The sequence below is a fragment of the Anastrepha ludens genome, chromosome 2 (assembly GCF_028408465.1).
Source record: "Anastrepha ludens isolate Willacy chromosome 2, idAnaLude1.1, whole genome shotgun sequence".
NCBI lineage: Eukaryota > Metazoa > Arthropoda > Insecta > Diptera > Tephritidae > Anastrepha > Anastrepha ludens.
In genome coordinates this window covers 98,716,197-98,731,232 of record NC_071498.1, presented here as the reverse complement: position 1 = coordinate 98,731,232, position 15,036 = coordinate 98,716,197, and the positions used below count along the sequence as shown (strand labels likewise).

The window sequence follows — 15,036 nt, the reverse complement described above, 5'->3', positions numbered from 1 at the left end:
TAATAAAATCTTAACAAAAAAAAAAAAAAAATACGGAAAAAAAGAAATGGAACAAAGCAGATTAAATGCACAAGCGCAAAAGGAATGTACGCGCGCAACTTGCTGAGGGCACACAAGTGAGCAATACTCGTGCACGCATGCGCAGCGCAATAGCAGCCCAGCAAGGAGACAAAAATATGCGTTAATGCCTTTTTCTAATATTTATATGCATATGTATGTGTATATGTGCATGCGTATGTATGTCTCTGCTTTTCCCAGCCCTGTTTTTTTTTTGTATTTTTTATTTCAAAGCATTTTTTTTTCTCGGGAAAGCAATGCGATTTCAAATTGAAGCAATGGGCAGAAAAGGTAGAGTTGAACCTTTGCTGCTTCAAATGATTACAAAATGAAATAGTTAAAACCTGTATGTGAGGCGTATATTCTTGTGGCGGCAGGTAAATTAGAAGAAAGATCGCTACGCCGTTAAGAAATCATAGAAGAAATTAACGAAACTAGTAATTTTGGGCAATTCTAGAGAAACGGTACAAACGAAAATAGAAAAGGTAAATGATAAAAATTGTTAAGAACACCCAAACAATTTTTGAACCACGAAAAATCTATACTTTTTTATGTTCGCATATGTTTTTGTAAGAGCAGCAAAGAAGAAAGTAATGAGAAATCTTTTAAAAAGATGCAGGCTTAGATAAAGATGTGTGGAGAGCGTATAGTCAACCTTATGGTTTGCTTTGACAGCTGGATATTAGATGAGGCATCAAAAGTTGGGCGAACCAAAGACAAAAAATAAAATAAAAAGTAGAATGTGGCATTTAACAGGCAATGCGTGCAGCAAAGATCCTAAATGGGATAGCAGACTGAGAGTGGCCGAGTGAAATTACTACAAAGCGTCCGCATGTGGTTTTGTAACTTACACTCATTTTGTTTTTTCTAGATGTCATTAGAAGTGCTGTTTGGTTTGTGGCGACAATTATGTCAACACTTTTGGCTATTAAATTGCCAACACACTTGCCACACTGTACTCTCTTTCATAATTTTTCATATGTGGGCATGTATATTATTTTTCTTTCGCAGCTGTTTAGGTGGGATGAGCGCAATAAAAATGTCTACCTACATGTAATTTATTTGTTTATAATTAGCAGTGTCTAAAATCAGCTACACGCAGTTAAATATACGTTTACAAATGCATGAAATTGTGGCAAGTGCCACACAGCGGCCAAATGTATGCATGTACATAGGTGTTGCCACTAACTGCTGCTCTGCGGCGCTGAGTAATTTATTTGTTTGCATGCTGCGCTCAATTAACCGATTGATTTACGCGATTAATTATTTAATTAATTAATTGTGATTTTTAGAGTAAATGACTAAAATGGTAAAATGTCAGAATTGCAATATTTTTAAAAACGAAATTAAATTGAATGAAAAGATGAAAAACGGCAAATAAATGAAGTTTCACTATATAACTGTACTATATACATATTGCTCATCTGCTGTAGGAGTGGCATAATCCAAAAAGCATTTTTTTTTTTCGAAAAATACCACAAACTACAGAAATGACCACTTATTTTAAGATATATAAAAAATTCATCACGATATCTTTAACAGTAATTCGTTAGATTCAAAGGTTTATTTACGTTTGCTTGGAGAGGCAAAGTAATTAAAAAGTTTTTTTTTTAATTTTCTCGACATTTGTTTTTTTTTGTTGACATTCACAAAGTTACATTGGCTTCCAAACGCATTTGCCTTTCATAGGCAGCTTTTTAAAATGCCGGCCTTAAGTTAAAATTTAAAAAATATATGCCTACAAATATTTTCTTCCATAAAAAAGGTTGTCGAACGCACTTTTTGTGGGAAAAAATGCGTTACCTGTCAGCAAAAAAATTGCCAAAAATCAACGGTATTTTGCAGCTACTTGCAATTTGCACTTCATTTTACCAAAAATGCACGGGCTATAAAACTGCATACTAAAAATTATCCGGAAAATTCTGTTCAAAAAGTTTGAAATTTCAGTCAAAATTTGCAGAATTTTCATAAGTTTTACACAAATTTAAAAAAATTACTTATAACGATTTTGCTGTATACTGAGTTAAAATTTTATAAAACATTAACAAACATTAAATAAAGAAAAGTAAAATAGCAAAAACTGGTAAAAATGTCGCCCACATATTTTATTGCTCATGAGTGTAAGTACTTGTTTTTTAAATCAAATATATGTAAATGTATTTATATATTTCTTTCTTAATTTTTGAATAAAACAAAATGTTCTCCAATTTTGTGCTTGTTTTTCAAATTATTAGGCATAATTTTTTTAATATTACTCGAGTCGGCAGTAGGTGCGCAGTAACCTCATCATACCCGCTTGCATGCAGTTTCCTAATTAATTTACCTTGTTCCCAATATTAATGATATGTTGTTGGCTAAATTATGCATACCTAATTCTTTCAATTAAAATGTATGTTTGTTTTTTCAGAAGTCAAGATAAAATTGAAAACGCAACAAGCCAAGCCCATCAACGTTATACTCGTACATACACACATAAGTACATGGGCACATAGTTTGCCACCAAAAACAAAACATTGAAAAATTATTTTCATACAGCTTTTCAGCCATAAGTAGCGACTGCGGCAGCAATGTTCGTTGCAAATTAACAACAACAAAAACTCATAGCAACAAGCATTGACAACAGCACTGAACAAAATCTAGAATCTGAGAAATTCTTGTTTCCATGCTGATGCGTTAAAACAGAATCACAACATTGTACATACATATGTTTGTAAGAAAAAGAAGAAGAAGACAAGGAAGTGTTCACAAAGCAGACACACAGACAGTTGACAGGGCATACAGTCAGACAGACAATCAGCGAACATATGAATAAGCCAACACAGTTAGAGTGAAAATCAGCAGTCAATACCATCATCCTCATCATCATCAGCATAAGCATCAGCATCAGCAACAGCAACAGCAACATCAACAGCAGCAGCAATGCATGAGAACAACAACAATAATATTAATAAGCAAACTACAACCATGCCATTTACCCGCACTTCATTAATCATTATGCCAAATGCCAAAAATCCTCAAGCAAAAAATCCAAAAAATACAAAAATCATCTGTAACTGAAAAACGCGTTTCCCACTTATGAATACTTTGCGTATAGCGGCAGTTGAGACGGTTGTGCGCGCTGAGTCAATTAATAAACCAGTAAACAAAAAGCATTTGAGTTGGGTGTACTAAAATTATGAAAAATATGTAGTTGACCAAATTTAATCAATATTTAGCTGAAATTTTTGATGAAGTTCTGTACATGATTGGAGCTCTCCATATTCCATGTTAGAACCTTGCAGGCGTTAGAAAAAATTTGAATTTTTGGAATTGATTTTTTTAGAAAGAATTTTAAAACACTGATATTTGCCGGGTGATAGCCGGAAGAAAGGATATATAAATGTGCTTGTCCGAAATTAGATCAAAAATGATATTAAGGCATATAATTTCAAAATAAGGTCAAGTGAATTTATTACAAAGGCTTTGGCTATCACTATTCGTAAAAACGGATTCTAAAAAATTGTGATTTTTTTTGCAAAACTGCTATCCGCTTATTATGATATTGTAATTCTATTATTTTTATTCCCAAATTTGCATTTGTGGCTCACTGGTACTTGGTCTCTGGCCCTGACGCTGGTATCTCATTTCAGCTGGCAAAAGTGTATGTGAGCAACGCACATATTTTTAATTTTACGAAATCAAATCCATTTCTCTGTGCTTTATTAATAATTTTAAAATGAATATGCATTGGCCTGTGGAGCAACACAAGAAAGAGATTGAATGTGGGAGAGGCAGAGATGGCATATGAGAGGACTTCTACTATGGATTGAGAAAAATGTGGGCGCTAAACGAGATGTGCATAAGTTTGTTTATGGCATAGTGAGAGGAAATTACAAAACTCGCATGCATAAGTATTGATTCTTGGTAAGTTTTTTGGTATATAAAATAATATTTTTAATGCATTTTGAGTTATGGAAGAAAGTTGGGATGCACTCTTACATGCATACATCTCAAAGATTTTCTATTCGTGTTTCTTATTTTAATTTTATTTTTTTTTATTTAACTTAATATCTAATTCATTGTTGCAATTTTTTTCATATATACCTATGTTTTTAAATTACACTCATCACACTCATGACACACTTAGTGTTTTATTTATATTTAAATTTTGTATTTTAAATTAAATTTTGATTTTACTAGTGATTTAAATATTTTTGTATTAAACTTTAACAAAACTAAATTTTTAAGTTATTTTTATTCCAGTGTTATTTTTTATTACAATGTTTTCATATATATGTATTTGATATTACGACCATTATCGGTGTTTTATTTATTTTTAAGTGTTTTATTTTAAATACAATTTCGGTTTTACTTTTGATTTTAATATTTTTCATACAAAATTTTTGTAGAATTATATTTTTAATATTTTATAATTTTTTAGCAAATATTTTTTTTATTTTTATGTATGCTTTAGCCACGAGTAATACATAAGCATCCAACTAAGTTAGCTCAGTCTGTTTTTTATTTTTAAATTTATTTATTTATTTTTTTTTTTAATATTTAAGCATAGATTTTCCACCTCATATTCCCCATTTGCAGTTACTCTGCCCTCTCATTACTGCCCACCCGTTTGCCCACTTTGCTCCCGCTACACCCGGTTAATACTCCATTAGACTGCTTTCGCCTATCTCCACCGATCTGTCTGCCAGTTAATACGCCTATTTGCCACAATACAAATGCACACTTTGTAGTCATCGCCTAACATTTACTCACGCTCGCTGAGCCCGAAAAATTCTTCACACCAAAGCAACCATTTTACCCCCACTTCTAAGAAATGCGGCACTCACACGAACAAAAAAAAAGAAAAAGAAATTATAAACACAAACCCATATAGGCGAGGGAAGGAATTAAGTATTAAAAGAACCGCATATATCAAGTATTTGATACACATATGCAACATCGCTCACTAGCTCGACGGCAAAGTTTAACCTCTACACTCGCTGCCTACAAATATTTCAAGTCTTTCGTTTTTTTTTTCTTGTTCTCTGTGTTCTTTTGTGGCTTTAGCAGCTGTCGATACTGATGCTGATGCTTTTTCTTCTTCCTTCACACTTAAATAAAATATATGAGTTTCGAAATAAACCTTTACAAAAGTCAACTGCGGCAACTACTTAAATTAGAAACAACAACAACAGCAACAACAACGTGAAAGCAGTTTGAATAACCAAAAAGCCCCACTAACGAGAGAAAAATTAAAAAAGAAAAAATCGCTGGGTACAACTACAAAAAAGCTTTTAAGAAAAGCAAAATTTAGAAAATGCAACACAAATAGCAGCAACTAATGTTCTGTTGGCGATATTTTTGGCAGTAAAAATAAATTAAAAAAGGTGAAAAATGTGGTGATCATTTTGTTTTATTTTTCTTTTTCTTTTTGCCACAGTAAAATTACGTTGTGGACGCAACAGTCAAAAATACGCAGCGGTAGACAACGCATTGATGAAGACAACTTTGCGCCTGACAATCATGACGTTGTTGACACATACACACACACTTACACGCCGCGCTCTTTTGAATGATGATCGTCATGATAAACATGTTGATGAAGTTGCTGCTGATGGCTGGCTGCCTCGTGGATGTTGCTCTTGCTGAGGCTCTGAGGCTTTTCTTGCTCGCATGTAAGATTCGTTGGGCAAATGATAGTGCTTTCTTTCATTCTATGCTTAAATTTATTTTCACATTTTTATTTTTTTCTCGACAAGTTATTTTTACAAAATTCACTAAGTGTGGCATTTAGAAGTTGTTGGGAATAATAAATTTATACGCATGTGTGTGTGGTTATGAAAAGCGAGACGCGCGCAAATTAGTATATGAAAAATTGTTGCCTCTAAATTTGTATAAAAATGTGTGTTTGTGGAATTAAGTTTTTGCAATTGAATAAATGAAAATGTTGCATTGGTTGTGTCGTCAATTCTTGTGGTGATGGAGATGTGAAGTAGTATAAAGTTGAATAAAAAGTAGTTGAAAGTGGAATATATATTTTGGTTGATTACGTCAGTGAGTAAAGTGTGAGTACTTAAACTTTGCAAAACAAAGAAAATATTAAAGTTTAGTTTTGATAAGCAGAATTTTGTAAAGTATAAAAACCATTATTAAACAAAAAAAATTATATTTTAATATAAAACCAAGTTCTCTCGTTTTATGATAAAGGCAACAACAAATTTTTTAGAGTTTATTCTCAGAGCTAGGCTAATTCAACTGGGTAAGTAAGTTTCGAGATATCATTCAAAACCTGTGTGCTTCCTGCACTAAGTAAAAATTTAGCAGCCCAAAAGTAGCAGCACAACATTATTTGACTGTAAAACAAGTGTTGTGCATTTGCGTTCAAGACGGTCACCAAATATATTAAAAAAAATATTATATATTGTAATTTTTTAAACTAAACTGAGTTCAATGAAGCTGCTTGAAAACCCTATATTTGTTGTGAACTGTATAAATATCCCTCCGTCATAATTCAATTATACGAAGTGAAAGCAATAAGTTGCTGGAAATGCAAGTAGCTGGTCACAGCATTTTCGCCTCGAAACAAACATATCTTTCAAAAACAAAAAAAATAGGATTATTGCGGCGGCTATTTGAAACAAACACCTACGAGCATTTTGACAAAAATGAATTCATGAGCTAATTAAATACGTTTTTCCACTTTTCTCTATCAACTGGAATTACTCATCACTACATTAACCAACTGTTGAACTTGTGTTCCCACGGCAGTCGGTTTTACGTAACCGGCCAAGGACTGTCACTTCAGCAGCATTCCTCGTATATGCACGGGGAATGTTTATGTTGCTACAACAACAACAACAACAACCACCGTTGAACTTGCTGAGGGCGCAATCGAGGTCATCATATAAGAAATCGGCAATAAAATCCACTGAGTGATACTGATCGATCGGCGAATGCAGTTGCACGAACTTAAAGAGCTGACTTCAATTTGCATACATTTTTCGCCACTTGTTTACAACTGACAAGAAACGCAGTTTTCTTCGCAGCTTTTTTTGGCAATTTCAATGGAGTATCTGACACTGTTCAATCACAATCCGCATGAGTTTTTGCGCCATTCCGTAAGTATAGACGAGACGAAACTTGGAATCAGCGAACCCAAAAAAGTTTAAGATGATCATAACGACCAAATCGATTACCTTGAAAAGTGTAAAACAGGACCACATTTGATGAGGAAAAAGTTGTAAAATTAAGCTACCTGCGCTCATTTCTTGTTTCCACGTTTGAAAATATGACCCGGTGGTAAGAGATTTGGGCAAAATATAGAGGTAATCTATATAATGACCGCCTCTTTTCAGCGCCATTAGAAATTGTATTGCGTTTTGATGTGAAAACTATAGACATATGAAGCAAACTATATAATATAATGTATATTGAAATATTTGTTGCTGATAGCATAAAATGGCATTTAGATTATTTACAGCAGACTCAGTATTGCAAGATGCGCTGTTCCAGTTAGGGCAAGCGAGATGGGGTGCAGTGAGAAAATGAAAAGGATGTGCAAGAGCACATATGCAAATTCACAGTTTTCTTCACTATCCTCACCAAAGAAGTTTCACCTTGACTTATTGCTTTTTGGCAGCAATCGTTAGTTTTAAAAACAAAAATGAAAAAATTAAAATAAATACTTTAAGTATGTAAAGATCATCGCAATCGGCCATGAACGCCTGAAAAAGTTGCCTCACAACATCTTCAACTTAATCACTCGCGCCTGGCTCTGCGAACGCAGCTGCAAGGCAACAGCAAAGATCTCAAAAAATCCCACAAATGAGCCATAAATAAAAACATCATTTTTGTGATTATTATTTCAATGCACTGGCATGTCACATTTGGCATATTGATAATTTTTATGATTTTGGACTTGAATTTATTTTCTCGACAACAAAAAAAAAAAATCCAAAAATTAACTTCCTTTCGTGGCTACTAAAGAAGACAAAGAGTGCTATGGTTATTTTTGTGCAACGCCACTGTTGACGAATTTTTGTCATAGCAGCACATGTGCTTTACGCATACATTTAAATGCATGTATGCACATACATACATACATGCACACTTCTGTGAGTATGATTGGCGATGGTGGCATGCAACAGCACCAAGCTATGCAGGCAAGGAAGGGCTGACAAACAGCAATCATAATGTGATGAGGTGCCTGCGTTGATGGTGTTTTTAATGTGATCTCGCACCAATGCTGCTGATGTTGTTGGCGATCATGCCGTCGATGCTTTTTTTTTTTTGTTTTCGCTTATTTCTGTTTTCATTTACTTTTTATTTTGTTGTCAGCTGGCTGCTGTTGCATACTTGAAGTTATCGTGCCATAAAAATAGTTGCAGACTCTGCGTCAAGTGCGCGGCGGACGGGAACTTAGTTTGGGAGACATGCGCAAATATGAAATTCAGACAAACAAAAACAACATAACCAAAACATCACAAGAATATGGGTATACGGAGTGTCGTCTTCGCAGGGTGTTGGTACTGAGCACAGGCATGTCGAGGGGCATGTGCGCCACGCAGCGTGATTGTTGTCATCATCATCCACATGATCAGCAGCAGTACGCGTGTAATCTAAGTACCATAGCAGTAGCAGCTATCCAAAATCGAGAAGGGTAGCTATCAGCAGCCTCATCATAAGCCACATCAACTCCATCACCAACAACTGAAACTAGCTCACCCTGTACGCCCGCATAGCAAACACATAATTTTGATGTTAAAACATCGTAAATTATTCAAATGTCAGTGGTAGCAGCGAGTACGTTTTTATGAAGTCACCAGCACAGTCACCGCAAGGGGGGGAAGGGGAATGTCGCAGAAATTGTTGCTGACTGCTATGCATTTAGAGGAAGTGCATAAGTGTAATGGGGCGCTGTTGGTTGAAGTACTGATTTTTCATTTGTTGTTTTTTCTCGCTTTTGCCTCACAGCCTCATGTGAAGTTCCTAAAAACTGCATGGCATTTATTTGTGTTGGCTCCAGCTGCTACATAAAAGGAAGTGGCAACTTGTGTTTTCAATTTTCGTCGACTTTGTATTTCCTTTCGATTTGCTTGTTTCACATTTATAATTATTTTTAATTTTTTTTCTTTTAATTTGATTTTCGCTGTTCATATGCGCTCAATTAGTGAGCATTACCAATATATGTATGTACATATGTAGGCAGCGGGGCGTTGCTGACAAGCAGACTTGTTGGCTGAGTGTCTCCACGAGCATTTGAATGTATGTGCATATGTATGTCAGCCTCTGCAAGTAGGCATTCCGGTCCAAGTAAGCACACATCCCACCACACATATCTATACAAGAGTGCATGTACGTCCGACAGTTTGCCCGCCTGCTTGCCATACGCATACCCGCCGTACACACATTTGTCACATATGTTTGTGCTCAACAGCGTTATTTTCACCGAAATAATATTATTATTGTGCATCTTTAGCATATTATTTCAACGCCACGGATGTGCACAACACCAACAACAACAACTACCGAATTGAACTACTACCTACCAAACACTAAAGAAGCGACGAGAAAAAAGTACAAAAATTAAATTAAGTATCCTTACTTTATAAGTACACGCATACATACATATGTGCATACATTTGCTTTTTTTGTCTGTCCTTTCATTGACTCAATATGCCTCAAGTACCTCTGCCGGGTTAAGCAAACCGATTGAAGTCATAAGGCGACCCTGCGCACTCAGTTTGATTTAGACTTTGAATTTACGCTGCTGTCATTTACTTAAATAAAATTCGCTCGCACTGACTGATGCATTTCATGTTGTTTCCAACTATTTCGTCCCGTAATCTGATCGTTTAACAGTTTTGTGCGCTTTCAAGTATGCGAGTGTGGCACATGTGTTGGCTTTCGAAAAATAATCTCCAATTACCAGTGAAGTGGATCTGCTGGGATTGGTAGGGACTCAGCCAGACAGTCAGTCAGTCAGTCAGCAAGGCATCGAAGTGTAGAACAGATAATCCATCACTCGCTGATGGGATGTAACTACTACGTACATACATATGTATGTATGTGCATACTACTCGCACTAAAAATGCTCACATAATTACTCACATATACGAATATAAGATTTATTCATAAATATTAGCTGCAAATGTGCCACAGATATGGGGAAAAAATGTTGCTGGTAGAGAAACATGCCCTCCAAAAATATAAAACGGAAGCCGCAACACAAGCGAAACCGAGAATTTTTCATTGGTAAAAGTGAAATTCTATTACGAGGCACTTGAGTGGGATTTACAAGGAAAAAATATGAGCCTTCATCGAGGTAGGCTGGCACATATGGTGAGCCATTATTATGGATTAGAATTGGTAAACCACATTTTAAGCAAATCTGCGTAGTAACTCGAAACCAAAGAGTACTTGATATTTCTTCAGAAAACAATACTAATATGCTCCAATAAGCCGTGAATTAGAACTCGAAATCTGTTTTGTATAGAGACACAAACTTAAACAACTCAATCGTCTAAAGTTTGTTTTATATTTACCTTATTTTAAAATATATGACTCGATTAACTTAATAAATATACTTCCTATTAAAAATAATATATGAGAAGGGTCTTTCAGAAGTGACGCCTAGATGTCAGTAATAAATAATTTCTAGATCGTACCTATTTTCTATATTAACTTTGACATTTGTCCAGTAGGCTGATGCATAATTTTATACGCTAGAACAACGCGTTAAAATTATGGAAACTTATTATGCAAATGGTCGATCTTTAAGAACAGCATATCGCAAAATGGGTGATTTTTTTCTGGTGGAAATAAACGCCCGAATGAGTTCACAATTCAAAGGTCGGTGAAAAAATTTCAAGAAATTGGCTCTGTCGATGATAGAGAAAGGGCTGGCAGACCACAAACTGTTCTGTTGAGAATACTGCTGCTGCAGCGCAAAGTGTTACTAAACAAGCTTCATATCTCCTCGATATCTCGACGTTCTCAATAATTAGGCATTCATGAATCGACTGTTTGGTGGATTTTACCTGCAGACATGCTCATGGATATGGGCACTTAAATGAAATAATTTTTCACATAAAACTGTTAGTCGCCGTATGTTGATTAAAAATAGTGAAACCTATAAGAATCTAAATGCTTACATGGCATATTTTATTTTAAAACAACAGCGAGGCACGTCGTTTGAAAGACCCTTTATAATAAAACAACCTCATAAATACATAACTCAAAATAATTTTGTTTTTATCTTACCTGTTTGCTGAACATTGCTATATCTTCATTGAATGATTCTGACGAACAGACATCACCACCTTGCACGCCGGGTTCTCGGGGCGTACATGTGGCCAGCTCACATTTTTCAAATATTAGCGCCAAGAGCGGGAATAGTGGATGTCTGCAAGAAGAAAAACGAAATTTTATTAGAGAATGTGGAGGAATATGGCAAAGTATAAATATTAACAAAAATAGCTCTTTAATGGCAGAGTAAAAGAACTTAAAAAAAAAAATTAAATGAAGCAAAAAGCAAAGTAAACGCTTTTAAGAACCCAATAAAAACCACATTTGTTTACACTAATGATCATAAAACAGTGCCTACTAAAAGTTGGGCCACAAACGCCCTATTAGATCGAACCGAAAAAAGTACACACGCATACACACCAGCCTATAAACACTGGTGAAAACCATGGCACCAACTGCATTTCTCATCATACCAAGCATTAGTTGAAATAGTAAATATGTATATGTTGAGCTGAGAGTGACCAGGGTACTAAGTAATGCATTTTAATTAGAGCATGCACTGAGAGTCGCATCAGCGGCAGCCATTTTTAGCAACACCCGCGAAGTACACCCAAGGAACTTTCCGAAAGCCGGTAATGAAGCAAAGCGTATTTAGGGAAAGTGAACTGCATAGCACCCAAGAGAAGTGCAGAGTCTGAGTGAGAATATGACGTGCAACTTGACGGCGCTACGTACTCCGCTGGATACTGACTGCAATATTCTACTGAAAAGTCATATGTCTGTATGTTCTCAGATGTACTTATGGCCCTCAAATGTAGAGTGATTTGGTGGTGCGGCGCGTCGCGTTTATGGTGTAACCATAGCCACGTTGTAGGCAGAAGCGAATGCAGTCAAGCACAAAACGGGCAAACGGGCATATGGAAGGCCGCGTAGTTGCAGGCGACGCGGGCATGATTTGATATGTTGCACGCTGTGGTGGAACCAATAAATGTGTATAAATAATGAGCTGCATTGGCGTTGGTGCGTGGAATGTCTTTACTTGACGGCAGTTGTTGGCTGTTGATATTTGGATAGCGCTTTTGGTGTGTATGTTTTTGTTTTTATTACGTTGTTATTGTGGTATGAGGATGTGATGTACTCATTAGATGGGACAAAATTGCTCAATAAATGTATGTATGTATGTGGTAGTATTGCTGGAGTTTAAGTATACATAGAAAATTGTGAAATTCAGAAGAACCCAAACCATTAAAAAATTTAAGAGCAAATGTTCACCAAATTGATTGAGAAATAAAAACAAAAATTGCATGCACATTAAATACCATGCCATACAACAATTGTTTGTTTACAGGCGCCGTTCAGCAACATTATTGCACAAATAAATGTGAATAATAAAATCAGCACTGCGGCAAAAACAAGTTTTGTACACAAATGTTGCAGCAACAAATTCACCTCAAAACGCCAAAGCTGCATGTTGCTGACCTTAAAACGTTTGTCTTAAAATTAATGGTTAAATTGTTTTAAATTGTTTTATATCATCAACGCAGCCTCACACCAAATAAATTACACTACACTACTGTGAGAGAGCATTACGACAAATGGCACAAAATGTGTCGAGGGAGGAGCGATAGAAGCGGGAGCGCAAAAGAGAGAAGCTGAACACAGTGTTGGGTGTACGTGAAGCACGTAAAAACAGTAAATAAGCAATTAAATATGTGTTTGTGAGCAGCGCCAAAAACCTGCATAAATGGTAATAATTTATTGAAATCAACAAGTATGTGACAGCAACAGCGCTAAAAAGGAGGGTCATTGCTGCACGAAAACGTAATAAATCTCAGAATACAAAAACGCTACACAAACACTGAAATAGCAGACGCAGGAGATACTGTACACAAGTATAGACATACAAATACATACACATTCATATAAATGTGCACATATGCATATACAGGAAAATGTGTGTGGCGCTGTTGCAAGCGCCTGCATAGAAGCGAGTAACTGGGCAACTTATAGGGAACATGTCCGGGCGGTTTGTAGCATTTAGCTGTTGTTTATTTATTGTTGTTGTTATCAAATTGACTAATAAAATTGTAACGGAATGTTGCATGCAACTTAGTTGTTTTTGCAAATACCTAAATACGTTCGCAAGTTGCGCCTAGTATGTCTTAATCAGCATTGACAGCAGCTGTCAAAAATTTTGCAAAACTCAGAACACTATGAGCCAGTAGCAGTAGCAGCAACAACAACAACAACCTCAACAAATACAACAAAACGCGCAACAAAAAAATCATACAACCAAATTTGATAAGCAAGTGTAGATCAGCAAAACAAACAAAAACAACTATTCTTAACTGTCAAAAGCAATGAATCAGCTGTTTACTTTAAGCATCTATTCGTTTTTCCACTCATCAAACGAGCGTACGGGCATAGCACATGCCAAAGCGCCCACAAATGTCACAATGACATTACTGGCTGTCAAAAAGTGACAAGCGCGCAAATATGCGCGTTGAAAACTTTGACCAATATCTGTCAAAACGCAAAATATATGTCTGCACATTTTTTTTATTCCTTCTTTTTTTTACGTTTTGAGACTCACTTTCGTCTGACTGCTTTCGGCCTGTCACACTGGCAATTTGTGCGTGTCAACACTGAACTTCAACAGGCAACAGCAGCAGCAACACATAAAACTGGACTCAACAACATTTGTTTTGTCCAGCTGTTAAGCCTGTTTGCTACCGTCCCTGGCATCTCTCCCTTTGCTGCTGCTCTGCCATAATGACAAATTGATTTTCGTGTTCATATGTGCGTGTGTGTTTGTTTTGCCGGCTAAATTTGTTGTTGTCCTACTGTCACATGATAAATGGTTTATTTGGGTGTCTGCGAGTGCACATGTGAATGCTTCTCAAATTTTTAAAAATTTATTATATTACTTTTTGTGCTTCATATTTCTCGCAATTTACATCTGAATAAAACGCGAACGACCTACATAGAGAAAATACACACATATATATGTATATATCTACGTATGATACATTTGCATTTATGTTGTGTAAATAGTCTCGGCAGCAGTCTCTTGCTCTCTGTGTACAGGTACACAAATGTTGAGATGCATGTTGCGGCAACAAATGAAATGAAAATGTTTCCAACTTTTGTATAGCTATTCACAAACATATTTACATACAGCAATTGGTGTTGGTGGTTCACTTAGCATTCATTTTGAATTTTTTTTTAACAAACAAAAATCTATTAAGAGAAAACAGCTGCCTTTAGCGCACAGCCGGCCTTTCCGACTTGCTTTCTGACTGGCTTACTTTTGCTTACGAACCACTGCTGGCTGCTCTTTTTCTTACACCTTTCTCGTTACTGTCTCACATGCTCTGTACCACATGCATGTTACACACACACAAATATTATCTATATCCTTTTGTATATGTGTATATTAGGGAGGGCATATTTTTCTTCGATCTCGCTCCGAGCAGATTCGGGGTCTACACAAAATTCTATGAAAAAGCCCACTAGAACATTGCTAAACAATTCAATTTCCCAAATTTTAAAAGAAGCTATCTTTAATTAATACGAACTTAATACGAAGATTAATATTGGCCAAAGTATCGTGGATATGTTTCTTTTAATACAAACTTGTATTTGGGGATTCTTCGATTCGAATAAATTATTTTTGAAATCTATTTTATATGTGTATATATACTATACTAAGTTAATTTTATGCAATTTTTTAGTAGTGTAATAGAAAAAATG

General features: G+C 35.6%; 1 protein-coding gene across 2 annotated transcripts in view; it reads right to left on the bottom strand.

The window, feature by feature from the left end:
- Positions 1 to 15,036, bottom strand: part of LOC128854887 (homeobox protein homothorax) — a 120,506-nt gene that overhangs the window by 54,389 nt on the left and 51,081 nt on the right. For both annotated transcript variants that reach the window (XM_054089343.1, XM_054089342.1), the window contains exon 3: positions 11,299 to 11,440. In XM_054089343.1, coding sequence (XP_053945318.1) covers positions 11,299 to 11,440 — 142 coding nt within the window. The remainder of the gene's footprint in view (positions 1 to 11,298; positions 11,441 to 15,036) is intronic.